At 38.2% G+C, this 15,157-nt stretch overlaps 1 protein-coding gene across 1 annotated transcript in view; it reads left to right on the forward strand.

Annotated features, from left to right (window-relative positions):
• The window catches only part of LAMA1 (laminin subunit alpha 1), a 102,525-nt gene that overhangs the window by 34,092 nt on the left and 53,276 nt on the right, over nt 1-15,157 (forward strand). The window contains exons 5-15 of the mRNA XM_065668024.1: nt 1,792-1,971; nt 3,662-3,751; nt 4,197-4,314; nt 5,463-5,641; nt 7,145-7,250; nt 7,745-7,905; nt 9,870-10,010; nt 10,424-10,597; nt 12,176-12,277; nt 13,008-13,219; nt 14,496-14,607. Of these exons, the coding sequence (XP_065524096.1) occupies nt 1,792-1,971; nt 3,662-3,751; nt 4,197-4,314; nt 5,463-5,641; nt 7,145-7,250; nt 7,745-7,905; nt 9,870-10,010; nt 10,424-10,597; nt 12,176-12,277; nt 13,008-13,219; nt 14,496-14,607 (1,575 nt within the window). The remainder of the gene's footprint in view (nt 1-1,791; nt 1,972-3,661; nt 3,752-4,196; nt 4,315-5,462; nt 5,642-7,144; nt 7,251-7,744; nt 7,906-9,869; nt 10,011-10,423; nt 10,598-12,175; nt 12,278-13,007; nt 13,220-14,495; nt 14,608-15,157) is intronic.

Genomic DNA, 15,157 nt, shown 5'->3' on the forward strand with positions numbered 1-15,157 from the left:
TTGACACTGCAAAGCGTTTGACTGTCCCACACGACATCCTTGTCTCTAAATTGGAGAGGTATCAGTTTGATGGATGGACCACTCGGTGGATAAAGAACTGGCTGGATGGCCACACACAAAGAGTTGTGGTCAATAGCTCCATGTCCGGCTGGAGACCAGTAACGAGTGGTGACCCTCAGGGATTGGTGTTGAGACCGGTCTTGTTTAACATCTTCATCGCTGACATGGACAGTGGGATTGAGTTCGCCCTCAGCAAGTTTGCCGATGACACCAAGCTGTCTGGTCCGGTTGATACGCTGGAGGGAAGGGATGCCATCCAGAGGGACCTTGACACGCTTGTGAGGTGGGCTGATGCCAACCTTATGAAGTTCAACCATGCCAAGTGCAAGGTCCTACACCTGTGTCAGAGCAATCCCAGGCATGGCTACAGATTGGGCAAAGAAGAGATTCAGAGCGGCCCTGCAGAGAAGGACTTGGGGGTGTTGGTCGATGAGAAAATGAACATGAGCTGGCTTCAGTGTCCGCTCGCAGCCCAGAAAGCCAACCGTATCCTGGGCTGCATCAAAAGGAGTGTGACCAACAGGTCGAAGGAGGTGATCCTGCCCCTCTACTCTGCTCTTGTGAGACCTCACCTGGAGTATTGTGTGCAGTTCTGGTGTCCTCAATATAAAAAGGACATGATACTGCTGGAACAAGTCCAGAGGAGGGCCATGAGGATGATCATGGGATCGGAGCACCTCCTGTATGAAGATAGGTTGAGGAAGTTGGAGCTGTTCAGCCTGGAGAAGAGAAGGCTGCGTGGAGACCTCACAGCAGCCTTCCAGTACCTGAAGGGGGCCTATAGGGATGCTGGGGAGGGACTCTTCGTCAGGGACTGTAGTGACAGAACAAGGGGTAATGGGTTAAAACTTAAACAGGGGAAGTTTAGATTGGATATAAGGAGGAAATTCTTTCCTGTTAGAGTGGTGAGGCACTGGAATGGGTTGCCCAGGGATGCTGTGAGTGCTCCATCCCTGGCAGTGTTCAAGGCCAGGTTGGATGAAGCCTTGGGTGAGATGGTTTAGTGTGAGGTGTCCCTGCCCATGGCAGGGGGGTTGGAACTAGATGATCTTGAGGTCCTTTCCAACCCTAACTCTTCTATGATTCTATTCTATGATAAGGAGCTGTTGCCAGAATAAGTTGTGCAGATCGATACCAGAAGTCATCACACTGGGACCAGTTAGGACTGTGGGAGAAATATGGAGGCTAGATGGGTTGGTTTGTGATGGCAACACTTTGATTTCAGTTATCTGTGTTGTGTTTCCCACTGTGCGCTCATATCACTTGTGTAGTCCTTGATGATTGGGCAGCCCTGTCCCCACAAAGCAGAGGATTAATGACCCAGATTGGGCATGTGCACCTTACCAGGTTTTGTGATGTGATCTTTACAAATTGCAGAGGAGAAATCTGGAAAGACAGAACTGCTTATGACCAGAGGTACATGTTCCATCTCAATAAGGAAGAAGAAGGAAACCCATGGACTAGTTTTTACCTTTATGCTATCTCCATGAAAGTCCAGGAGACTTGAGGCTGTGATCAGCTGAGAGCAGTGGTTTTGGAACTACATGAGTTAGGAAGCAGGAATTCTACCTGCGAGTAGAGGGTAGGGAAAAAAAAAAGAATTCCAGGTAGCTTAACATCACACCATCTTGAGTTGCTGGAAAACAAGCTTACATTCTGTGTTTTTAATTCTCACACTAAGATGTTCATTGTTGCAGTTATGTTTATGATTGAGCCAGTCTCTCTTTCTAGATTCACACGTCACTGATCAACGGTAGGCCTAGTGCTGATGATCCTTCACAAAAGCTTTTGGAGTTTACTTCTGCACGATACATTCGCCTGCGACTGCAGCGCATTCGAACTCTTAATGCTGATCTCATGACTCTCAGCCATAATGATCCTAAAGAACTAGACCCCATTGTTACCAGAAGGGTAAGCTGATTCTTCATAAATGGTATTCGGTATGACTTGATGGGAAAGCCTTTTCTGCTCTATTTGAGCTGGAGACAGTACTTGAGCCTTGACATTCACAGAGCTGTTTTGATAGGTTATTAAATAATTCTTGCCTTCCCTTTGACATTATTAACAACAATACTTCGTCAGTTTTTGGAACAACAACAGCTTTCGAAATATGCTTTTTAGAGATGGTTTTTTATTTGTTTGCTTTTTGGTTTATTTGCTTGTGTATCTGATTTATGCTAGGAACATTTTTATAATGCTTTATCATTAAAATAAAAAGTTGGTTTGGCTGATGGAAATGTCACTTGAGGTTGCTTTTGATGCAAATGCAGTACCTTTTCTTCTTCAATTGTGTTTAGTTTCTTCTACATAGTTTTGTAAAAGGGCTGATGCAGCTCTTTTCTAAGTGCTCAGCAGCACCTTTATTTTGTATTACATTTAGATGTTTATTTCTGTCTGTAGCATTTGGTTAGCATTGGTCTCATTCAACTTCAAGCTGAACACAGCTGCTGTGAGCCATACACTGTGAGTTTTAAGAAAACAGACATAAAAGCAGATGAAGCAGGGAATTCAGTGAGAAACACAGTTATGCTTTTGTCATCCTACTTTTCTCAGCCTCGACCTTCTTCTCTTCTGTGAAGTTAAAGACTTCACAATTCATGATGAGTCCCTGAATGTTTTTTTTGCAATTCAAGCCCATAACATGAAAAAAACCAACCATAAAATACTAAACATAATAAAAAATTTAAAAGCATAAAAAATTAAGTATGAAATCAAAGAAGCTAGTTTGCTCCAGCTTCAAGATCCTTCAAAGAAATAACAGTCCAGGAGTCAGCATGTATGACCACCCAGGGCTGCCTTTTCTTCCTGAAGCAGATGACTGTAGGGTTGTTAGGTCTGGGAGTCTTGAACTCTTTCCTTAGAAGTATCCTCAAAAAGTGTTTCTTTTTCATTCCCCGTGAGTACATGTTTCCCAGGATATAAACTGGCCAGTCATGCTGATACTGCAGCTGTAACTGAACCCAGATGGTCATTTCCTGCCTCTTCTTTGCCTTGAAAATTAAATCCTTTCCTTATGTATGTTGCTTTTGCTCACCACCTGGCAATATTGACGGACTGTACTCTGCTGTATCACCGATTTTTAAGCTAAGAATTTGGATAGAGTAATACTCTGCCTACACACTAGTAGCAAAGAGCTGGTCAGGAAGTGAGTGCACAGACTGGTTTTAAGGGAAGTCAAAAGTTCCCATTTTAAGAAAGCATACTCCACAGATTAAATTAAAATATAGCAATTTGTTATGCTTTGTGGCTTCTTACAGGGTGAAAAATGTTGGGTTTTTTTACAAGTAAATTTTTGCTGAGGTTATATTTGGTGGCCTTCCCTGAAGCTGAGGAATTGTGCATATTTATTTAAAGTTAAAAGTCAGTTAGTGTTTTGTACCAATGAGGAAAAATAATAGTGTGTGTGGCGATGAATCACAAAATGTCAGATTTTCAAAACTGGCAAAAATTCAAAACTTCTATAATTTTCAAGGATTTCTTTGATTTTTCGAGTTGCAGAATAGTCGAATGCTGGTATTTTGTTTTCCAGAGTAGGGTGGAAGATGCAAATACAAACAAATGTCTTTTATTCATCCCTTTTTCAACTTTTTTTTTTTTTTAGTACTACTATTCAATAAAGGACATCTCTGTTGGTGGTATGTGTATTTGTTATGGCCATGCTCGGAGCTGCCCTCTGGATGAAATCACAAAGGTATTCTTTAATCTCATTAATTTATTTTCAAAAAACAACTTTTCCAATTTTTTAAAAAAAGGACTTTGCCTAAGGAAACCGAGAAAGGGGAAGCTAAAAGAGATCTTACGATATGGTGTACACAAATTATTTGCTGTAATTTTCTTCATGTTCTGTGCAAACATATCTGGGTTTCTGGTGATGTAACTTTCTCAAAATAAGCTCTTTGGCATTAAATTTAAACAGTTTAAGGGGCACAACAGGAAATAATCTCTCTTGCAACACAGGAGATTTGTCCTTCCTGTTCTAGAAAGACTATTCCTGGCTAGATGATACAGCATGGTCCAATGTTAATTCTGGGTCTTGACATTTTTTTGGTAAATCTGATATTAGACAGACTTTTGGCACCATTGATTAAATTATCAATTAGAAAAATATTTCAAGAAAGCAAACTTTTTATTCTTAGAAATTGCAGTGCCAGTGTGAACACAACACATGTGGAGAGAGCTGTAACAAGTGTTGTCCGGGCTATCATCAGAAACCGTGGAGACCAGGAACCATTTCTGCTGGGAACAAATGTGAGAGTAAGTATGCACAGAGATTTAGATTGCTTCATCAAGGTTTATTATTTTCTCGCTTGAGGTTGCTTTTCATACATATTCATACTAATTCACAAGAAAAATCCAAAACTATTAACTGCTTTCATGGGATCATTTAAAAGTAGAGAACCTACTTCTAATTTTAACTGTTAAGATTGTTTTAAATATTCTGTCCAGTGTGAGTCCCTGTCTAGTGAAGTTGCCATGTAGTAAAGGTTTCAAAATCTCTTTCTTTTAAAGAGACTTGGGAATTTATTGCGTTCCTGTAAAAATGAGCAGATTTACATGATTTTGCTAGGCGCTTGAAATGCACATTATGTTGGTCATAATTTTGTCAGATAAACAACTTTGTTCTGATAACAGATGTTTTGAAAGAAATTGCTTATCGGCCAATTGCATTTCAGGTTGTCTGATGGATTGACTTAAGTTGTACCAGTGTGACTGAACGTGTTGCTAGTTAGTGCATCTTCTCTTTTCACATAGCTAACACACAGTATGAGCTGCAGACAGTTAAGAACCTATTAGATAAAATTTACAGTTGCATATGGAAAAGTGGTCTCTTGAGGAAGTAACTTTTTTGTAAAGTAAGTGTTTATGACTGGACTGAAGTATCTGCTAACCTAAGTTGAGTTTATACTTGTTTACTGGCAGTGTTGACTTCTCAGACTTTTGTCTGCAATGCAAATAAGAGAAAAATTAGGCACATTTTCTTCTGTAATGCAGAGGATAGAAAATGAAAAAAAATAGTTATAACTATATAATTACTAATAGTTATTATGTAACTATAAATAGTATATATAAATAGTTATAACTATATAGTAACTATAGCTATTAGCACACATCACTATAGACATCAGTCCTGACAGGATTGTCTTAATGGGATCTACAGAATATTGTTAAAAACAGTGCTATTAAAGCAGTGACAGTGGTTTTGAAATGTGCTTACTTGCTACGAAAGACAGTGTATCAAGACAGCTGAAGCTTATACCATGGTTAAGCAGAAAAAAACCCCACATTTTTGACATGGATTGATATGCTTTTGTGCTTATACTTTCCCCTTTGTAAATGTCAGTTATAGGAACTGTTATATAATGTAAATAAACCCCCCATATTTCTTTTCCATTCTTTCTCAGAGTGTAACTGCCATAACAAAGCAGAAGACTGTTATTACAGTCAGAGTATTGCAGATCAGAAAAGAAGCATGAATGTTCATGGCCAATACATAGGAGGTGGCGTATGTTTAAACTGTACTCAACATACTACTGGAATCAACTGTGAAATGTGTGCTGATGGATATTTTAGACCAAACAAAGTAAGATTTGGAAAAGTACCATTCTAATGTTTTGGTGAATTACAGCATGACATGATGATGTGCATTTTTTCTGATTGTAAATAATATATATATTTTTATCAGTTGCAGAACAGCAAAGAAATATAGAGGTTGGTTGGGGTTTTATATCTGATATGCCACCAAAACCTTCAGAGCGAAACAAAATGCTTGAAAAAATGTGTGGGAGGGCAAGGTCAAACTGTTGGAGAAGAGAAGAATAAGTGAAGATAAAACTTGAAGTCCTAGTGTGGAAATGTAGATGTTTTGATAGTAAACCCATTTCTCCTGTGGATAAAGCTCTAAAAAGTGACAGTATTGGAGTTTCAGTGTCTTAAGAAGTGCCAAAATTGTGTACCATCCTATATTAACCACTTTCAAACAGTATTAAAAAGGACCATTACATGGTACTAAGATCAGACTTGTCTCATGAGATGTAACAAATACTCTTCTTGATATGATTATTGTAGAGTATGTGCTTCCTGAGCCTGTGTACTTTCCATTTTATTGACAAGTGTCATTCTTTGGAAAAATGACCTAAACTCCACAAAAGACATTTGTTAAGGTGTGACTAACAGAGATAAACATATGAACTTCTTGCAATTTTAGAGGTCTCCGTATAACAAGACATGCTGAACTATATTTCTGCTCCACAAGGTCTTGCTTTTTCAGGTTCATGCATATTTTAAAAACCCATGCTTTAGAAATCCAGTATAAATTGGTGCAGAGAGCAAGGCTGAGTCTGTAGGTGTATGGTTAGACAGCAGGTACAGATCATCCAAAGAAGTAAACCGGAGCTGAGGATTCTCTGATTCACTAGCTGTAAGAAGCATTGAAGAAAAGTCTTGAATCAGGTAGACAATAAATGTGTATCTAGAGGTCATTACTGATTTGCTTTACATCTGAAGCACCTCAAAGGAAATTTTTCCCTGAAAGAAAATTCAAAAAACTTCCCTTGTCATATGAGTTGTATTGTCTTGTATTTCAAAACCTATAGATCATGAATCAGAATGAATCTTCATGAGTAGATGATCTGTCCTCCTATTGAACACAGAGCCAAGGATTTCTTTCATTTCCTTCCTCTTTGAACCAGAGTATCTTTGCAAAAGGCATCCATTCTTGTCTTAAACATTTCCATAATCTTTGGCAAACCATCACAGAGGTTAATTGCTGTTACATTTAAAAAAATATATGCTGAATGTGTTAGGCTTCATCTTCCAACCAGTAGCAGTTACTATACTTCTGTGCTATTGAAGACCAAATTTTGTTCTCACATTTTAAGTTTTCTTTAGGCTGCAATCCCTTGATTTTCTGTTTACTAAAATTAAATTAGTCCCTTGATCTGCTGCTGCATATTAGGTTTTCCAGTCTTTGTTCATACTAGTTCCAGTGATCTAGTTCCAGACTAGTACCAGACAAGAAACAGATGTAACTTTACTTTTCCCAGTGAATATTGTGAGAATTTGACAGAGAACGTTCGTTTTGTAGGTTTCTCCTTATGAGGATCACCCCTGCTATCCCTGTAATTGCGACCCCTTTGGCTCTCTGAGTTCTGACTGCATTAAAGATGAGCACCATTCTGACTCACAGCGTGGTAAGGAAGCAGGGAGCGCCTTTTCTCTGAACTTTAAATCTGGCTATGTTCCTGGATGTTGAAGTTTGAGGAAACACTAATTACTTGTGAAGGGCTGCCAGTTAGGTACAAATTCAAAACAATAGCAAATATTCAGGAAGGAGAGGTGAGGCATAACATCGTCCCTTTAGGATTTATGGTATGTCAGGTCCTTGAACGTGTTCTTTTGTGGGGATGGCAGCCTCTCACTGTGTAAGACAATGTGACGGTCTGTGATCTAACACTGTTCATGAATGCTGTTATAGCTGTCACAAAATCCATTTTGCTGCATTTTCTATGCATCTGGTATTCTAAATATGAAAAGTAGATGGTGAGACGGAGTTTATATCAAGTCTGAAATGTAATATAGAGTGTAATAAAAAAGAAATGTTAAGTTACTTGCACCCTCTGAAACATCTTGAATGCAATCTACTTCCTGCTCTTATTTGTTTGTTTCTCCACTTTTGCTTTTCAAGGCACTTGGCCAGGTCAGTGTCAATGCAGAGAAGGTTACACAGGAGAAAAATGTGATCATTGTGCATTCGGGTATCGGGGATATCCAAACTGCCAGCGTTGTAACTGCAGCCTGATTGGTAGCATTAACGAAGATCCATGCACAGAACCTTGTCTTTGCAAAGTGAGTATTAAACTGTCATTTTTGTTTCAAAGAGAATCTGTGGATTGACTTGTTTTTTAATAAGGAAAATTATAAGGAAAATTACTTAATTAACTGGGAAGATCACTGTTTATAAGAAGCAACCTGGTGTAACTGTACACCTGACAACCTAAAACTTAATTACTAACTATTGTATGGGCTGAAAAATGTGATAACTTATGTTGAATAGTTATGTATATTGCTGATAAACCATCTATAATAACAGGCTAAATGGATGTTAAAATCAAATAACTGCACATGTGAGTGTGCACAGAATGATTGCATGCCTAGCTGGGTTTGATTTAGGGATGAGGTGGTATTTCTTTGCAAAGTCACAGATTTCTTGTAAAGAAAGAACATGTTCATAACATCTGGTTTATGTGAAGAAACAGCATGCATTTGGAAAGAACTATTGGAACAATTACAATAGGTGTATGCATGAAATATGATTTAATTATTTGATTACAAAATATAAACCATAAAAAAGGCTAAAAAAAAAAAAATCCAAAACAAAACCAGAGAGCAGTTTTGCAGCCTTCTTTAGTTTTTGGTAAATATCCAAACCCCTTGAATATCCTGCAGCTGTAGATTCTGCTGAACCTTATTACAAAGCTGTGTGTCAATATTTACAGAAGTTACACTTAATTTTCTGAATCAAATGTTAGCTAGTAGTTTATGTATTTGTTGCCAAGTATGACAGTGAAGAGGAGCCAAATACTCGTGGTTTGTTTGACAATTTTTCTGAAACTTCTTACTCCTTTTGCATAATACATCTGATCCAAAATGTTGAACATATAAATAGCCAGAGTCTGGAACAAAGAAATAGCTCCATCAGCCAATTAAAATATGAAGAAGGAAATACAGCCATTTGACTAATTTTGACCTAGAGTAACGCTACATCAGCTAATGCAGCTAACTGGTGAAGCTTTTGTAGAAACTGGATGAGAAACTGACCCCTTTAAGTGCTGTCATGGGCATGAGCCTGATGTCCAGGATGTTTAGGTCAGATCACAGAGAGTGTCACCAGCTAGCAGCCCACCTATAGAGGTAAAAGGAAAGAAGAAAAGTTGTGTACTCAAATATCAAATCAAGGAGACAAGACTTCTAAGCCTATGCAGCCTTTGTGAACATAGTAGTACTAGCTATTCCTTTTTATACTCTAGTTTCATATTATTTGATCTTTAGTGAAACGTAGTTCTTGAGGTCTAGTCATTGAATAAGGTTTTCAGTTTTCATTAAGGAATGCAAAATAATTTGTCTAATAATGTTACTAACAAAGTGAAATGTGTGATCCAAGTGCATCTTGAAGACTGAGAAATAAAAGTTTGAGAAGAGCATACAAATATTATTTCTGTAAAAATACAAGATTTAAAAATGTCTTTATGTCAGGAGGCTCTTTCCTGAGATTTTTCCCCAAGTTTGGATATTAACAAGTAGAAAGCAGTCACCTTCAGCCTTTGAATTGGAGCTTGGACCATACATTTCTTCGCATGGTTTGAAAAAAAGCAGTTTGTACTCTGCTGACAAAAGCACATAGCCTACCTCTTTAGAGAAGTCTTATGTAAACCTGACATTCCAAACACTGGTCCAGAAGAAGAGACAGTTAGTAGTGTTGCCACCAAAGGTCTCAGATTTCTTTCTGGTGGAATTTGCTCGATAAGTAGTCTGGCAAACTGGCAGAAGCTTTACAAACCCTTCTATGTGCTGAAATTTCACCACAATAGAGCCCTTCCCAGGGCATGTTTAGATTTTGATGAACTGTCAAATTCTGATTAATTTTTCAAATCAGTTTTAGTTTTAATCTCTGAGTCTTATTCAATAATCCTGCTGTGCTGAAATCTCTTTTCTTTTACAACCTTCTGAATGCTGTTATGCCTGAATCCCATCTAATTCACTGTGTTTGTTCCAATAATATTGCTGATGTGAAACAAATATGCCATTTACAGGAAAATGTAGAAGGTGAAAACTGTGATCTCTGTAAACCAGGATTCTACAATCTGCAAGAAAGAAATCCTCAGGGCTGCACAGAGTGTTTCTGCTTTGGGGTTTCTGATGTCTGCGACAGCCTAACATGGCCTATCAGTCAGGTATTTATATCTTATGTCCATGACCTAATATTCTTTCCTCAGGCAGGTGCAAAATGTGCTGTATTTCTCTTTGACATGTGCCCAAGTTAACTCCAAATTCTGGCATGTGTCTCCTTACAGAGGAATGGATCTTCAGTGTCATTTGGCAGCTGAGGTAATCAGCATCTCTCAAGGAATTACATAAGTATAATGATAATTTCATTAAGAGGATGAAAATCACACTCATTCAGTATTTGTTCCTGTGTAATAGAGAGGTAGAGACAATCCTCATCTGAAGCGGCATATTTGCGTGTATTGGATGTCATCCTGGGCTAATGAAAGCATTAGAGATCTGTCAGTTTGGTTGGCTTTAGTGACTGCATTCTCAGTGATACCAAGCCTGACTCCATTAACGTCACTATTCTTTCTTTCAGATATCAGACATGACTGGATGGCTTGTTACTGATCTGTATAACACAATGAGAGTGCAACCTCAGCGAAGCCAATTTGATGGACCCCGTCAAATAAGTATTAACAATACTGAGGTTGTGAAAGTACTGAAACACACTTATTATTGGTCAGCACCTGAGGCATATCTAGGAAATAAAGTAAGTTCTCAGAGTCAAAACTCCTTCATAGTTTCTGCCTTTTAATCATAACCTATTGATCTAACTATATAGGTTTTGTAACTAAAAATTACACATAAACCACAATATTACCAGACTTCTCAATCTATCTTTGCTCTTCAAATCATAGTGTTCCTAGCCAGACATTCCCAGTACTCTCTTCTTGCTCTTTGAGCTTTTTATGTCGCCCCTTTCCTCTCTGCCTGTTCTTGATACAATATAATCTTTCTTTTTTCTCTTGACTGTTACTAACTTACATGCTCACATTCTCCATACTCTTGGTTCTTATCCAAAGCTTACACCCTTCACAACTTGTCTAAAACGGTAGACAAGACCGTTAAATTCTTCTTACCTGCCTCTTAGCCACCTTTCATTTCACGTTTATTAGTTTCTAACAAGCTAGTCTTTAATTTTTTCCCTGGTTACTACTTAAAGCTCTGGGTCTGGCATTTTTGCAGCAGAATCACAGAATAGTAGAGTTTGGAAGGGAATTCTGGAGGTCATCTTGCCCGACCTCTCTGCTCAAGCAGTGTCACTGAGAGCAGGTTGCTCAGCACTATGTCCAGAGACCTGCTCCCGAGTATCTGCAAGAGCATAGTCTCCACAACCTTCCAGGACAGCATGTGCTGGTGTTTGATCGCAATCACAATAAAAAACTGTTAACTGGATGTTCAGAGGGAATCTCCTGTGTTTCCATTTGTGTCTGTTTCCTCTTGTCCTGTCACTGGGCACCACTGAAAAGTGCCTGTGTCTGTGCTATTTTCATCTTCCTCTCAGGTTTTTTTACACTTTGGTGAGATCTCCCTGAGACTTCTCTAAGCTGGTCAGTCCTGTAACTCTCAGTCCTCATATGAAAAATGCTTTGGGCTCTTACATTGTCTTAGTGGCCCTTTGCTGGGCTCTTTCCAGGATGAGAAGCCTATAACTGGATTCAGAACTCTAGCTGTGGCCTCACCGGTGCTAAGTGCAGGGAACCTTGCAACCTCATCTTTAATTTAGTCCAGCATCTTTGCCTGTGCAGCCCCATTTCTTAGTGTGGTGACACAGTAATTGAAAACAAGTCTCAGAAATGTATCATTAAGTGTTAGTTTTGCACAGGGCAACATTCACTCAAGTTCTGATCTCTTTTTCATTTCATATAGGTCTAGCTGTTGGTACTACTCTTTATCTTACTTTGAAGTAGTCACCAGCAGTTGTGGGACTAAGAAGCCTGAAAGGTGGAATATGGAATGTGAATAATTCCGACATGCTGTGCCCTGTGGCTAGGACGGTAGCTTAAACCTCTGCTGTTTGTCGAAAGTACTGTAGGTGTTTCACTGAATGAGGACACTTATCTGAATTATCTCTAGAGCCTTCAGCTACCTTTCCCCACCTGCACAGCAACAAGCCAGTGCTTGTCCTTGTGCTGATACATACAGCATGTTAAATTTTCCCTGGAAAGTGGTGTTTGGAAGCCATGTACTCCTATAATTAGGAGCTGTACTCTCCCAGGTCACTTCTTTGTGTTGGTTGAGGGTTATGTTTCTAAGACTTTGCTTTTTTTTTTTTTTTTTATTTCAGCTCACAGCTTTTGGTGGAGACTTGAAGTATACGGTATCTTATGACATTCCAATGGAAAGTGTGGACAGTGATATAGTCTCTAGTGTGGATGTCATCATTCAGGTGGGGTTTTTTTTTCACCTTGTTGCTATTCAGACATTATTAAGACTCTATGAAGGGGTTAAAAAAAGACAAATAAAATAATGTTTTTTATAGTAGTAGTTTTGTCAGTTTTAATTTTACTACTCATTTTTCCAGTTTTGATCCATTTGTCTGAAACTGTAGGTATACAATACTAGTTTAAATGATGAATACCTAGATTTTAGTTTACGTGCAAACAAGTAAGGTGTTCATTAACAAATGTACAAGCTCTGTTTAGAAAAGGAACTACAATAAGCTGGAAGCACTTGTATTTATGAAACAGATGACTGCTCTTAGTGATTGCTTACTTTTCTAGATTTATGTTGCAGTAAAAAATAAGGCTCTATATTGAATCCTGGCACCTCCATAAAAGCATAATTTTGTAAAATATATACTTAACAGTAAGACAAAGGAGAAAAGACATTCTGTTTTGTAGAGGAGGGCTGTGTTTTATTGTGGTTTTTTGTATTTTTTTTAATAATCTAATTATTTTTCCAAAAGAACATCAAGTATTTCTGAAGTCTCTGAGCCAAAACGGAATGGGACTGTAGTCTTCCTGAAGCTATAGAAAAATGCAGACCTTTTGGAGTATTTTTCCAGTGCAAGAAATCTAGTTTGCCTCTTTTCAATGATACCCGGATGTGTATCTGACACTTGCTTAATATTATTTGTATACAAATACAGAAAATTTTTCTCTGTCTTTCAATTTCAGGGTAATGGGCAGATTTTGAGTACAAGAGCAGCAGGCTTGTCATTACAGCCATATGAGGAATACTCTAATGCAGTGAGATTTGTAGCAGAGAATTTCATAGAGTTCAATACAAAAAAAGCTATAGACCGGGAAAAGTTGATGACTGTGCTGGTAAACATGACCCATCTTCTGATTAGGGCCAACTACAACATTGCCAAAAAAGCTGTGTACAGGTGAGGGAGAGAAAATATTCAAGTTCATCTATGTACTTGTACTGGTTTTGTGCATCTGTATAGTCATAGTGGCAGTATTCCTAAAGTTTTACATTAATAATTTCTGGGAAAAAAAAATTCTATTGAATTTTCTCAAAACAGATCTTGTCCCAAAAATATATTCATGTGGAATGTGTGGAAAAGGGCATTTAGTCGTTTTAAAGATATCTGATAACAGAAACATTGTTTTCTACTTAAAAGGAATACTGCATAAAAGTCCTGTTACAATGACTGCTTTGTTAGAGGGAAATACCTCTGAAACTCTCAACAGTATGCTTATTTTGGTATGTGGCAAGTTAATCCATCACTGGCTATTGAAAACCTTCCAGTAAAGATGCTGGCTGTAGTTTCTTTTAATGTCTGTTTGTAGATGTTACAGGCACTCATGTCTAAGGCGGTGTGTAATGGGAAAATTGGGCTGGAATTGATTAACTGGTCACTGTACAGTCTCAAGCCAGCTTTAGCAGTATCTACATCAGACCTTACAGGTCTTAAGATAAAGGGAAAAAGTCTCATCACTTTCAAGGGAATCGATTCCAGTGCTTCGTCACTATTTACTTTCTTAGCCTTACTTCATTTCCTAATTCCTTCTTCCTCATTTCCTGATTTGGTAGCATTTCATGTCAGTAACATTGGACTCGATACCAGGTTTGCCTTGTGCCCTGTTTTGCCCTTGAGTATCGATGATATTTATGTCCATTTAGAGATAGTGTGTCCATCTTTCACAAATATTTTTAAAGATTTGATTAAATTATTTTACCTGTGGCTGAGAAGATCATCTGTGCTGCAAAATGCCATTGCTTATAGTAAAAGGGTTTGCTTTGTTCTGTTGTGCGTAGCAACAATGAACTGGTGCTGTTTCTCACAACTAACTCATCTGAAATATGTGTCTATTTTACACATGGTACAGTTAAGCTATCTTATTTCAGGACAGCAATAAAAGGCTGCCCTACTGTATGTCTAATACCATGACAGAGCGGACAGATTTTGTTTAAACTTCTCTGTGGGAGAAGAGAAAATGGTAGTAAAACCAATGGTAACAGCAGGAGCGCACATCTACTCCTCAAATTGCAAATACAGTTGATAAAACACTATGATCACAGTCCTTTCACGGCAGGGATCTATGCGTATTCCTTAGCTGTCCCTGCCAGGGAGCAGCTCTCAGCAGTATTACTGCCCTAGAAGCAAACTATCCTGTTCAAACTCAAGTGATGTGATGTTTTCATGCTTGATCTAGGCTGGACTCTGTGACCCTGGATACTGCAAATGAAAATGTTATAGATCTTTCTTCAGCACCAGATGTGGAATTCTGTGAATGTCCTCAAAGTTACACAGGAATATCCTGTGAGGTAACCTCTTACGGTGTTTTATGTATGCAAAATTATCTCCTACCTGAAAGGAGCTAGGTTTCAAAGGCTGCCTTTAATTATATTGCCATAAAAGTATATGTTCTGTGGTAAAGTGCTGTCTACTATACTGTACACAGTGTTGTAGATATTTCTTTCAGATAAAAAGGGGATTTTAACTTATTTCTTGAATTCTATTTGGTGGCATTAAAATATGATGATACACTTTAGAACATCAGTGTTGCAGAGGGAACAGCTGTAAAAGCTCTGTAAAGTTGTTTTGATCTTACCTTACTCAGTAAAAGCACTTTTTCTGGATCTGAATTTTGTGCAGTTTATTTCTGTTTTATGTCATTAAGTTTATGGAAGCAATAAGGGATCTTAGCAGGGAGGAAGGCTAGCCTTTGGAAGATCCCACAAGGGTCAAATGTGTCACACCAGGTGGTGTCTTATATATCTGTGAATAGAAGATTAGGGAGGCAGAACACCATCTGCAGAGAAGCAGAAATTATTTTTACAAATAATTTTAGTATGAAACCTTGTGCCATAGTGT

Source organism: Lathamus discolor, chromosome 2 (genome assembly GCF_037157495.1).
Source record: "Lathamus discolor isolate bLatDis1 chromosome 2, bLatDis1.hap1, whole genome shotgun sequence".
Classification (NCBI taxonomy): Eukaryota; Metazoa; Chordata; class Aves; order Psittaciformes; family Psittacidae; genus Lathamus; species Lathamus discolor.